The sequence below is a fragment of the Hoplias malabaricus genome, chromosome 12 (assembly GCF_029633855.1).
Source record: "Hoplias malabaricus isolate fHopMal1 chromosome 12, fHopMal1.hap1, whole genome shotgun sequence".
Classification (NCBI taxonomy): domain Eukaryota; kingdom Metazoa; phylum Chordata; class Actinopteri; order Characiformes; family Erythrinidae; genus Hoplias; species Hoplias malabaricus.
The window spans coordinates 36,940,265-36,953,199 of record NC_089811.1 but is presented as its reverse complement, the minus strand read 5'-3'; the positions used below and the strand labels follow the sequence as shown (position 1 = coordinate 36,953,199).

At 40.2% G+C, this 12,935-nt stretch overlaps 2 protein-coding genes across 8 annotated transcripts in view; both read right to left on the bottom strand.

Annotated features, from left to right (window-relative positions):
- nr1i2 (nuclear receptor subfamily 1, group I, member 2) overlaps positions 1–8,111 on the bottom strand; it is a 46,214-nt gene extending 38,103 nt beyond the window's left edge. For both annotated transcript variants that reach the window (XM_066686164.1, XM_066686165.1), the window contains exon 1: positions 7,929–8,111. In XM_066686164.1, the coding sequence (XP_066542261.1) occupies positions 7,929–7,931 (3 nt within the window). In that variant the 5' untranslated portion in view covers positions 7,932–8,111. The remainder of the gene's footprint in view (positions 1–7,928) is intronic.
- A 1,737-nt stretch (positions 8,112–9,848) lies between these two features.
- The window catches only part of cfap91 (cilia and flagella associated protein 91), a 34,937-nt gene continuing 31,850 nt past the window's right edge, over positions 9,849–12,935 (bottom strand). For 2 of the 6 annotated variants that reach the window (XM_066641164.1, XM_066641163.1), the window contains exon 17: positions 9,849–10,793. In XM_066641164.1, coding sequence (XP_066497261.1) covers positions 10,558–10,793 — 236 coding nt within the window. In that variant the 3' untranslated portion in view covers positions 9,849–10,557. The remainder of the gene's footprint in view (positions 10,794–12,935) is intronic. The other 4 variants (XM_066641166.1, XM_066641167.1, XM_066641162.1 and 1 more) reach the window with 3 other exon arrangements.

Below are 12,935 nucleotides of genomic sequence, written 5' to 3'. Positions count from 1 at the left end.
AATGATATATAAATATAGCTAATGGTTAAAAATGCTGCACAGTACAACACTATACACTGTAAAAAAGACGACTATGTTTCTATAGACTTTATTTCACCCTAGTTTACAATAGATATTGGGTAACGTTAGCTTGTTTACAGCTTCTACAGGGCACCTCTACGTCTTAATTTTTTTATGAAGATAACTCAAGGTGTGTCCAAAATGCGTGAACCTTAAGGTAGAATTTAACTCTGATTCACTTATTTACCATCACATTCTTTACTTACTTTATTTTACCCTACACTCATTAATAAAGAAAATATTGATGTCTTTGATGGTGTTCTTAATTGTAGGCCTTTTCTGAAGTTGCCTGTTTAACTTTGTTTTCTGCTTTTTTGAGTAACTCCTGTCTAAATAACAATCAAAAGTGTGGTGTATGATACTCTTTACAATGGAATTAATTAGAAATAATATTTACTGACTATGCCGTCTTGAGATAAATAACTGAAGAAGCCAAGTGCTAGGAGCTAAGACTGTTTAGGACTGTGATATTAAATATATTATTATTAATTATTATTAATATATTAAATATAATGGTGAAATGTTTTTGTGACACTGTGATCACACAAAGCTCAGATGTGCCAATTCCTGCCTGAACAGTTACCTGATTCTAATAGTACTTCATAAATGCTTTTGTTTTCTTAGTCAAACTGAACCAGTGTTACTGGGAAAAGTGTTGTAACAATGTTTAATCTGAGCCAATATTATTTTATCATTAAATAGACTCCGGGGTGGCACGGTGGCGCAGCAGGTAGTGTCGCAGTCACACAGCTCCAGGGGCCTGGAGGTTGTGGGTTCGATTCCCGCTCCGGGTGACTGTCTGTGAGGAGTGTGGTGTGTTCTCCCTGTGTCTGCGTGGGTTTCCTCTGGGTGACTGTCTTTGAGGAGTGTGGTGTGTTCTCCCTGTATCCGCGTGGGTTTCCTCCGGGTGACTGTCTGTGAGGAGTGTGGTGTGTTCTCCCTGTGTACGCGTGGGTTTCCTCCGGGTGCTCCGGTTTCCTCCCATGCTCCAAAACACACGTGGGTACTGCTCATCTGAAGATGAATTCCAGTAACTATGTCACAGCTATTCCAATGAATACATGATTGTAAATACAGTCGATCCAAGGTTGTGGTTTTGATCCAAGGTCCTGTGTATAGTAATATTCTCTGAACTGATCTCTAATAAAAAGAGATCTGGAGAATAGTTCCCTTCGTGGGTCAATAGGAACTGATTAAATGGTCCAGAACACTAACAATAAACAACAATTCTCAAGGAAAAAAAAATCTCTGTTCAGTGCACTATGTTCTTCAAAGTCTATTTTTAACTCAGGAAAAGAGAAATTCTTTTGTAAATGGAACTGGCCAGTTTCTTTCACCCTGGTCTCTCTCTCTGATGAAATCATAACAAAATGTTCCCTGGCGGTCTCCTCTGGATATTTAATGATTATCATTAAGTCGTGATAGTGCAGAACCGTGTAAAAGTATTGGAAAATGGGGCCTAGAGGGGGTTCTTTTGTTTGCAGGCTTAAAAGGCAGAAATGTTAGTGGAACAATCAGAGGTAAGTGGTGTTCGATAGGAACATCTATTTAAGCTAAATGGTAAATGATGAATGGGTGCTTAGTGGGGAGAGTGGTGAGAGATTGAGCAATGACTGCTCATTCATTATCATTTTAGCCTTAATCAGAGTGCTGGGCATGGCCTTGTGTTTCACTGACAGGCAATTACACACAAATGGTTTTTTGAGGTTTTTTTTTCCAAACTTAGATGAATAATTTTAAAGCAGTTAATTACCCATTTAAAAATATTTTATTTACACTTAAATACATAAAACAGAAAAAAAATATCTCCAAAGAGAACAAAACAAACTGATGGTAAAAGCCATTTTTCTTGGGGTATGTAACTACTTTTCTGCACAGAGCATAAAACATAGAAAAGTACTGTTCTAATGATGAAGCTAACATTCCAGAAACTTCAGGTCCAGGTTAAAAAATAAGGTCAAGCTGGACAAAAAAAATAAAAATAAAATAAGCACACAAATATTTATAAAAAAAAACTAATTTGTGTGTGTGTATAGTTGGGTGGCACGTTGGTGCAGCAGGTAGTGTCTCTGTCACAACTCCAGGGTCCTGGAGGTTGTGGGTTCGAGTCCTGCTCCGGGTGACGTGTGGTGTGTGGAGTGTGGTGTGTTCTCCCCGTGTCTGCGTGGGTTTTCTCTGGGTGACTGTCTGTGAGGAGTGTGGTGTGTTCTCCCTGTGTCTGCGTGGGTTTCCTCCGGGTGACTGTCTGTGAGGAGTGTGGTGTGTTCTCCCCGTGTCTGCGTGGGTTTCCTCCGGGTGACTGTCTGTCTGTGAGGAGTGTGGTGTGTTCTCCACGTGTCTGCGTGGGTTTCCTCCGGGTGACTGTCTGTGAGGAGTGTGGTGTGTTCTCCCCGTGTCTGCGTGGGTTTCCTCCGGGTGACTGTCTGTGAGGAGTGTGGTGTGTTCTCCCTGTGTCTGCATGGGTTTCCTCCGGGTGACTGTCTGTGTGGAGTGTGGTGTGTTCTCCCTGTGTCTGCATGGGTTTCCTCCAGGTGACTGTCTGTGTGGAGTGTGGTGTGTTCTCCCCGTGTCTGCGTGGGTTTCCCTTCGGGTGACTGTCTGTGAGGAGTGTGGTGTGTTCTCCCTGTGTCTGCATGGGTTTCCTCCGGGTGACTGTCTGTGTGGAGTGTGGTGTGTTCTCCCCGTGTCTGCGTGGGTTTCCCTTCGGGTGACTGTCTGTGAGGAGTGTGGTGTGTTCTCCCCGTGTCTGCATGGGTTTCCTCCAGGTGACTGTCTGTGAGGAGTGTGGTGTGTTCTCCCTGTGTCTGTGTGGGTTTCCGTTGTTGTGTGTTGCCCTGTAAAGGACTGGTGCCCCCTCCAGGATGTGTTCCTGCCTTGCACCCAGTGATTGCAGGTAGGCTCTGGACCCACCGTGACCCTGAACTGGAGTTTGTTCATTACACTCCATGGCACATACATAAACCTCTAATAATAACTGACATATGGCCACATAAAAAACACGTTATTCATAACACTTTCTGTGGTGAAAGTGACTAATGTTGCTAACCTCTGATGGGAGAAGCCTAGGTTTTTGTCAGTTGTCATGAAAGACTTGAGTAGGTGCCATGTAGCTATATGAATGAACACAAAGTAAAATGTTATATATGGGTTTTTTGTTTTGTTTTTACATTGAACAACTTTTATTTTTAAATACATTTCTTACAATTTCAGTTTTTCGCTGATTAAATGTTAGAGAAAAAAAATTAGACATGAAACTTGACATGAAATGTTAAATGTAAATAAGCAAAATATTATATTGCTATTGTATTCGTTTTTGGGTTTGAATAATCCCTGATCAAATATTTGACAAATACCATGTTCAATACCAAGCAAACTGCCGTGAACCTAAGCCTGTAACTTGAGCTCTGACCTGTTTTTCTGCTGTTAATTCCGTTGCCCTTAGAAGACCACCAAGCATGCTGACAACAAGGTGACCGTGGCAGGGGTCAGCAATACATACAGTAAACACACTTTCCCACCGACATGTCCATTACTGCTCCAAGCAGAGTACAGAGATTACACTGAGATGGTGTTCATAGAGAGGTAAGTGTAGTGAATAATCTAAACACCTCAACTCTAAATAAAGTCAATACCTTCAGTTCCTTTTCTTGTTATAATTATAATCATTTATATCATCATCATCATCATCATCGTTGTTGTTGTGCTAATGATTCCTTAGACCTTGGGAAAATGGTAACATCCAAAGCCAAATTGGAAAATTCTGAATATTGAAGCATCAATTTAAATGTTGTCATGTTACCTGTGAACGCATGAATCAAGTTAAGAAAAGACGCATTTACATAAAGAACACGGATTACAGCAATGATCATAACTGTATGTGACTAGCTGTATCACATCCATCACCTGAACCTGCAGTAATTATCTTACATACATTTTCTTGTATGTGTTCACTGCATGATTTACCACTCAATAAAAGAAATCTAGATGATAACTAAAGCATTTCTGACCAATTGGAGCCATCAGCTTGTGTTTTGTCACCCGACACCTGAATCACATGAGTGCTCCATAAACGGTTACACACCTTCGTTTCAAATATCCCTATAGGGCTCTATTGTGTTAGCAGAACTAGGGCTACACCTGCAAATGGCTTTTATTACACCTACATATATTCACATATCCTGCACATTCAACAGTCTGAAACAAAGATGGAGAGTTTGTTGTCTTTTGCTACATTAATAGCCTGTACGTCTTAAAGTTTAGAGCATAGGTGAGCTCAGGTACTGATGTTGGATAAGTTATGAATAACTAACTGCCCTCCAACTCTAACTCAACCCAAAATCTCTGTCGCTCCAAAGAATACAACGCAACTGCTTCACACCTCCGGCCAGTCCCTGGCACTGGGCACTGTGGCTTAAAGCATGGGCCCAGAAGCGTCAAGGACTAGTTGCTGTGGATAATTCTATTTTCTATGGAGAGTATACAACTGGAATTCACTCATTAGAAATGTGTCTGTACATCTACACAAACATCAGCATAAAAAGTAATACGAATAAACAGTGAGTGGTGAAATATAACATAGAAAACAGTGTATTCCAAATGAACAAAACAAATTGATTCTGAGAATAAAGTTGGAATTTCCAGAGAACAAAGTTTTCAACGTTATTATTGAAATATGGACTTTAATGTGCACAATTTTAAAATGAAAGGCAGCTGTGGCCTAATGGTTAGAGAGTGGGGTCAGTAGCGGAAGGTCGCCGGTTCGATCCCCAGGACTGGTAGGATGATCCATGGCGAAGGGGCCCTTGAGCAAGGCACTGAATCCACAACTGCGCCCCGGGTGCCAGGGATGACTGCCCCCTGCTCTGAGTGTGTGTTCACAGCCCCTAGTGCACTAGTGTGTATGTGTGTGTTACTGCGACAGATGGGTTAAATGCGGAAGACACACTGAATTGTATTTTGTACAATGACAAATATTTGCACATTATAATTATTATTAATTATAATAAATTTGAAAAATGTGTCAAGAATAATGGACTTCATTGCTGATTATTATTAATAATAAAGTTATACTTATATAGCGCATTTCAGGAACCCAAAGACTTGTTACTTATTACTACTTTAAAATCAAAATATTGCCAATTGTCCCTGTAACATTCCTATTTTATACTTTTTATTTTACTTTTATAATTTTACACTTCAAAACTCCATATTTCAGATGTTTTTGTTCCTAAAATGTTGTTGTACAAAACCATTTTACATCAGTTCACAGAGGAAGAGTTGGACACATTGCCACACATTGACCGGAAATGCAGGAAATGCAGATGGGTGAAGTTGGTGAAACAGTCAGAAGTGAACGACTCCTTTGTGTTATGCCTTATGACACAGCCATGTGGGAGCTGAAGGTTGGATGCACCCTGGAGCTGAATGGTGGGACCTCATTGACTGAAACAGAGGGGAAACAGAACGTTCTCCTCTGAAAAGAACTGCACTTAGTTGGCAGTTTAATAGGTAAATGACAACTGGGGATAATTCATACGTTCAACATCAAGGGCAATGCAGACCAAGGTGGGGTTACGAGGTAAACACAAGCACATGGTGGATGTGACAGAGACAGACAGAAGCTACATGAAACGTGACCGAGGGCGTCCGTCCTGTCCCCATTCCTTTTTTTTTTCCCTCTTGGAAAAGCCCCATACCGCCTCCTGACACAATGCCACCCGGCTGCCCATGTCACCCATGTCTAAATCTGCCACTGTCTAACACACTTGGCACTCTTTACCTTAGGCTTATATGTAACTGCCCTGGAACAAGTTGTTTCATTTCATGCTTCTCTCTGGAGATTATTCAAACTGTGTGAGCACAACTGAGGGTCTGTGTCTACAGTGGGAGCCACTTATAAAAATGAGAATGGATAAGTTGCCTCTCTGACCAAAAATGCTCAAGGTAACTCAAAGTCACTGATATAAAAGTGTAAAAAATCATTCAATTAATAACAGACACATTGAAGGTACAAGGACAAAGCATTTTTGAGTGACTCATCCTCGTTTAATCACCACTTTGCCATTTGGTAGAAATGATTGGACAAGCACTGCATTCATAAATCATCCTTCAGCACAAAAAGGCAGTGAGGACACGGTGAACCTAGACCCCACCAAAACAAAGGCCTCAGCCATGGTCCGTGACACAGAAGCCATTAAGAGCACATACTCTTTCTCTGCTTTACTGAAATGATCTAACAGCGACTAAAGAAAACGTCTGTGTGAATAACAGGACCTTAATCTAAATGGCAAATTATTTTGTTAATAAGATTAAATAAGGCTGTGGTTTCAAAAGAAGCTTCGCCAAGACAAAAAGATGAAAGTGGTATCAAAACAGAGTCAGCAGAACCTCCTGTTTGTGCCTGAATAGAGGTGTGCCACTTACATCTTAAAAATAGGTAAATTACCGTGACTTTTAAAACCAACCCAGGAGCAGACACAGGTTGGATTCTTTTTCCTCGGGAGAAACACAGCAGTAACAGCTTCGACTCTACGCTCTCAGAAAAAGGTACTGTACAGGAACATCACTGTCACTAAAGCTACAAACTGTGTAATGTACCTTTAAAAGGTACAGCAGTGGAGTTAAAGTCCAGTTGCGTTCCCTAAAGTTATATTACATTCTCTTATCCAGGAGAGAGTGTATTTGTAATAATTCACTATAGAGCTGTGTAAAATACCGGGCAAAGGACATCAACACAATTTTAAATCTACGATGAAAACAGAGTAAGCTACAGTTATGTTCCCTAACTAAAGGTACTGAAGACGGTGTAGTTTGTTTTAGATGTTGCAACACTGATGTGAGGATTTGCTGGCTTTCTGCCACAAGAGCATTGGTGAAGTCAGGTATTGTTTGTTTTGTTTTTTTATTAGTTCTGGATGCAAACAACACTCCGGCTCAGTTCTACAACATCAGATGGCACTTCATTGCTCTAGAGAATGCCGTTTTTCTGCTCCACAGCCCGGGGGTGTGGGTTTATACACCTCTTGCTGATGTTTGGCATAAGGCATGGTGTCCTTAGTCAATGGGCAGCATCTCATTACACCGCGTGCTGTTCTTTGGATTTTACACAAGTTGTATCCTCACAACCAAGCGTCTATGTCCTTAAAGCAGCTGTATTTTGACGTACATTGACATTGTTAATTGTACATGTAGTGTGTCTGAACAGTAGGGTAGACTTAAGCAAATAGGTGTGTGTGGTTTTGTTTAATCTCACTGTTGTCTAAGAGGAAACAACTGCAAGGAGATGATCCTCATTCTACCTTTATTTTGCGTTTTTGAGAGAAACTGAGCAACAAAAGAAAAAGAAAATAAGCCTTTGAGACACACAGCTGATATAAATCTATAAAGTACAGCTACGTCAGTTTATAACTGCTGCAATAAGAACACACAATGGGTTAAAATATGCAGTTTGTCCAGTATTTTAACCCACACCAGAGAAAGTTGTAGCACTGCACACTGTGTAGGCCTTGGTTTTACTTAACACCAGTAGTTCACCTATGAACCTAATCTCTTCAGCAACTGTCCAGTTCCCCACAGTGTGAAAAGTAACAGTTGGCTTCAACGTGGAAAATATGTTGTGGGTAAAAGCTCTAAACACACACTGAGTGTGACATTAATCCAACAATTAATCCTTTCAGGAGCCAGTAGTTTCACCAAATCCACAGGTGACACTCGTTCTGTTTCTCTCAGCGATTCTGGGTGAACTCTTCTGACGTCATAAACAACGTTTTACTGAATACAAAGGCTGCAAAAGTTAAAGACACAGAGGATTTCACAACCGCTGCCACTTTACTCCAAAACAAAACAGCGCCGGGGACAGCTGAACTCACCATGTCACGTACAGACAGATCCCGTCGCGGTCCGCGTCCAGTCTTACTCTTTCCATCACGACATGTGTTTTAGAAGTGGGGGCACGACGGAGCACTCAGTTTCTCGCATTTCCGACACTTTGTCTTTTTCCCTTCGTTTAAAGAAAGCCTCGTTGACGGTTCACAACTGCGTTGTCATATTTCCCACCCGTTTCCAGGCGGATCCCACCTCTTCCCGCGGAATGGCCACGATACCGGCTTCTGCGCTGTGATTGGCTCGTTTCTCCCTGCCTCCTGTGCTGATTGTTTAGTGATGTCCCGCCCCCTGCTCCGTAAAAGGCAATAAAATAAAGTAGCAGTGGTTTGTTTTCTTAATGAGTTCTTTTGAACTTTTACTTGATTTGTTTAAAAAAAAAGGTTTCCATATGTTTCATTTAACAACAAACATATGGACAGAGGCAATATTTACCACTGAGTTGCATCACTTTTCTTTTTAACTATAATTTTTATTCATTTGAGAACTGAGGATATTAATTGCAAGTGGAATTTATTCCCATTCTGGTTTAATACACTTCAGCTGCTCAGAAGTCACCCATGAAATGGGCAATGATGCACCCTTAAGCTATGACCGATACTGGTTTTGCACTTATTCCTTGGAAAAGTCTGGATGATCCCTTTCATCTTTGGCACAGAGAACTGCAATTTCCCCCAAAACATCTGAAACACAGGCTCATCTGATCACAGCACACACTTTCACTGTCTCTCTGACCTTCAGAGATGAGCTAAGGCCCAGAGAACTGATATATGTCCCTCCTCTTACATAACAGAGTTATGGTGCATTTCTTGGTGAACCACAGACCCACTTTTCTTCCAATGTCTGAGCCTCAGTAGATGCCCATTTTATAATTTTCAGTTTATTGTGGATTGCTTCAAAATGGTGTAACTTGTAAAATGGTGTTAGGACTCATGTCTTTGTATGTGGCAGCATTAGGAATTCCTTTAAATGGAGAAGGCTCAACACATGAAAAAAAATCACCCCAGACCATTAATGTTGCAAACCTAACAGGTGTCACTATGCATTTTTGTATTTTCCCGCATCCTCAGAACCCAGATTGGTCCGACAGATGGTGAAGCATGATTCATCGCCCCAGAAAACGTGCATTAACTACTCCACAAACCAATTGTGAAGGGTCCAACACCAGTGAAGCCTTTGCTGAGTATAGTTCATTGTGAACTTAGACTTGATTTTCTTCTCATGAAGAGCTACTTACCATGACATTGATTCCAGAGACAATTTAAAACTCATAGTGACCGCTGGAACTGAGGACACAGGCTGCAGAACATGTCATTTCAACACGGTCCTCGTCATGACAGAAATTCGCAATAGTCTCATCGTAGGACGCGCAAAACCAATTATTGAAAATTAAATCAAACACATAATGCTACGAATTTTTAGCTGATTGAAAATCTCCCAGAGTTCAATTTTTCATGACTAATCTATAAAAAAATATCTGATGTAACATAATGTTCTCTGATTTAAGGGCTCTTGGATACACATTTTTTTCTGCCGGCGTAGAATTGCACAGCAAGACACCGATCGCAATCCTTCTTGATCAGTCGATTTTAGCCTGGATTTGCAAAATAGTATCACATGAATACAACGATGCAAACCCTGTGATCCCACTCCAAAATCACTTCTGAAGAGAAGTCACGGTGCTCACCACATTTGGGTTTGATGAGTAGAAACCATTGTAAAGCATGAAAGTTAAAAAAGTAGTTTTCACCCAAAAGATTCTTCAACAAGTTTTTAAAATCCTTTTTATGTCCTGTGCAGACTAACCTCTTCCAAACAGAGCTATTCGAGTCATTTGGTGAAAATTCCTGTAGGTGTTCATACTGCGATATGAAATATAATACTATATATACTGCGGAAAATAATGTTTCCAATATCGTGCAGCCTTACCCAGGATAGAAAACCTGTATGTGTTATGCTCTTCAGCAATTAGAGTCCCTGTCTGTGAGTTTCTGTTTCATAACAAGCCACGAGCGCTGGACTATCCTGCTGATTTAATGACATACTGCTGAAATAGAATTGTCCACAAACATTCTGAGATATATTGCTTTATTGGGTAACTGTCAGTCTGTCTCTTTAGACAAAGCTGCTTTTATATTCCATTTTTAATACATGGCTGTGTCTCACGTCTCTCCACAGACTGTTTCTGCATCAAGAGAAAGCAATTCAGTCAACAAGAGAAAAGAGATCTCCAACATCCACAGCAAATCTGTGAAGTTATTGAGCACTAAACATATCATGAGAGTGTGAGCAAAACCTTGTTTCCTCAAAATGGTGCCTTCGTCTTCAGAAGAACATAAAAACATCCTTAACTTTTAATAGAAATGAATATAAAATGATTTTATTTGGTGCAGTTTTGGATCATTTCTACGTTCACTCATTGATGAAACGTCAACACATTGTGAAGAGCAGATTATGTATTTGTCAATCAGTCAATCATTTAGACATAAGTCATATATATTTAGATGATGTATAAATGAAACATGATAAATAGTAGCAGGTACAAGGTTTTGTTCACACACAGCGAGGAAATGCAGATTGTTACTGAACACAAAGCTCTGTTCTAACCTTCCTTCATTAATCAGTATTTTCAGCCTCCTGACGGAAGTCACTGCCGGACTCTGAAGTTTCTGTTGGATCAGGGATAATCGCCTCGTCCACTTGGGTGAGTATTTGGGAAAGCAGAGCGGTGGAGGCCCTGGATGGGGGGGAGGTGGCCCGAGGGGTCTGGGGCAGATCACCCTGACACGAGCTGTCACTGCCATGGACAAGGAAACGTGCAGCACTCAAGTGCTTCCTCTGATTCTGTCTGACTGAGAAGGAGAGAGAGAGAGAGAGAGAGAGAGAGAGAGAGAAAGAGAGAGAGAGAGAGAGAGAAAGAGAGAGAAAGAGAGAGAGAGAGAGAGAGAGAGAGAGAGAGAGAGAGAGAGATTGATTTAAGGCCAAATTGATTTAAGAAAAAAAAAATGGATTTCAGAGAATGTCTGAATTGATGTCTGTGCTGGGAGAACAGGACGAAACACAAAGGCTCTGAGCGCTGTTTACAGTCAGTCTTCACCAAAATGTTCTCCACATTTGCTTTGAAAACACATTTTTATTTAACACCTGATTTGAGTGTGACATATTCGAGAAAGCTGTTATTGTTATTTGTTATTTATTTAAATAAATAAAACAAATCATCTGTGTGTTATTTTGTCTGTCTGTTTATTCTGAAATGAAAGATTTAGTGGGTAGTTTCCTGCGCTTCCTGCAACACCAGGCTCTAGGCATCACACTGTATGCTGTGGGGATTTGGCTGCTTTGAATGTTTGGATCTCTCAGATTTAATACATTCGCTGGGGTCTGCCCACCAAACTGACCTTTTTCACCTTCTCCATGGAACCAGTATCTTAAAAACATCTGCACAATCCTAAATGCACTGATAAACTGAAACGCTCGTTATAGTTATTAATAGCAATTAGCGATATGCATATTTTACGCAGTCAGAGTGTTTTCATCAACCTGAATAAATGGATGTAATTTGACAGGCCATTCACAGAATGCTTAATGTATATCTCTGTGATTGGGTGACAGCACTCATTTTCCAAAGAGTGCCATTTATAGATGGAAGCTGTTGTTAGGCAGCAGGTGTACTGCTGCACCGCATAATTGCTGTCTTTCTCCAAGTAGCTGACTGCAAAAAAATGACCATTAAAAAATGATAAATGCTTTTGTTCAGCTGCCGATTCCACCTGTGGGATGTCAGCTATAAAAACACAGGTAAGTCTTATTTATTCTCCACTTGTTTCTTAAACAGCAGCAGACCATTTTCACTCAAAAGCTTCAATATGATTTATACTTTACTACATCGATTAATATTTATAGAACATTACAACTGTACGGTTTAAACAGACACTCTGTTGGATGAAGAGTACTCTGTCCATGTTTATTATATCTGAAAATAGCATGTTTGTTTTGCCATGTTTGTATTACTCAGCAGGGTCAGAGTCTCTTGGTTTCAGACTGAGTGTGTGATGAAATAAAAATATGTTCAACAAAAAACTTTTCTTTTTTACAATATAACCATTACAGTAACACTGCATGAATCTAATGGTAAATAGCTAAACTATCACCAGCATTTCTCACTGCCTGTGTACAACTTATACATGTCATTTAACAGATGCTTCTATCCATAGTTATTTCCAGTTTTCCAGTTGTAATTATTTTACAGAGGTAGGTTAATATGTCTTTGGGATTGCTGCTCCAGAACTTACGGAAATAGCACAGTGTTCTTGCCCAATCAGGGAACTGAACCACAGTCAACCACATGGAGGGAACTGGTGTTATCTGCTTTGTTGAAGTTGAATTTACTATAAAAATAGACTTTTCCACCTGCTTGGTCATATCCCATATTTTACTGCTTTTATTTTAGTTCCCTCTGCATCATCTGTGAATTTTAACTGCTGCGTCAACCAGATTCATACAGCAGCAACACATTTGAAATTAATCTCTACCTCTGACAAAGCAGAGCCTGCAGGACGGGCTGGTTTATCAGATTATCTTTACTGTCTTGTGACCTCAATTATTAGTCTATAATAAATGGTAAATAGTAATTCCTGTGAGTCTCCTGATCACCCACCCCCCTGATGTTGGTGGTCTTCTTGCCCCTGGTTGCTAAGTAACATAAGAGGATGCTTTACACTAAGCAACTGCAAATCATCAAACATAACAAATACTTTACAAAAACAGAAAGAGCAAAATTGGTTTCAAAACATGTAAAGTTTTACATGAAGTCTGTCTTTTGTTCATTTTTGGAAGAAGTGTGGCACTATTAGAACCTTCCATTTTCCCTCAACATTTTTAGATGCATTTTCCGAAGGGTGGAACTTCTGGAAATGGTGGAACAACAACTAACATTCAAACACAACGTCTTTGCTTTGGTTTGGAGGTTTAGTTGTTGTTTAAAGACAGAGGAA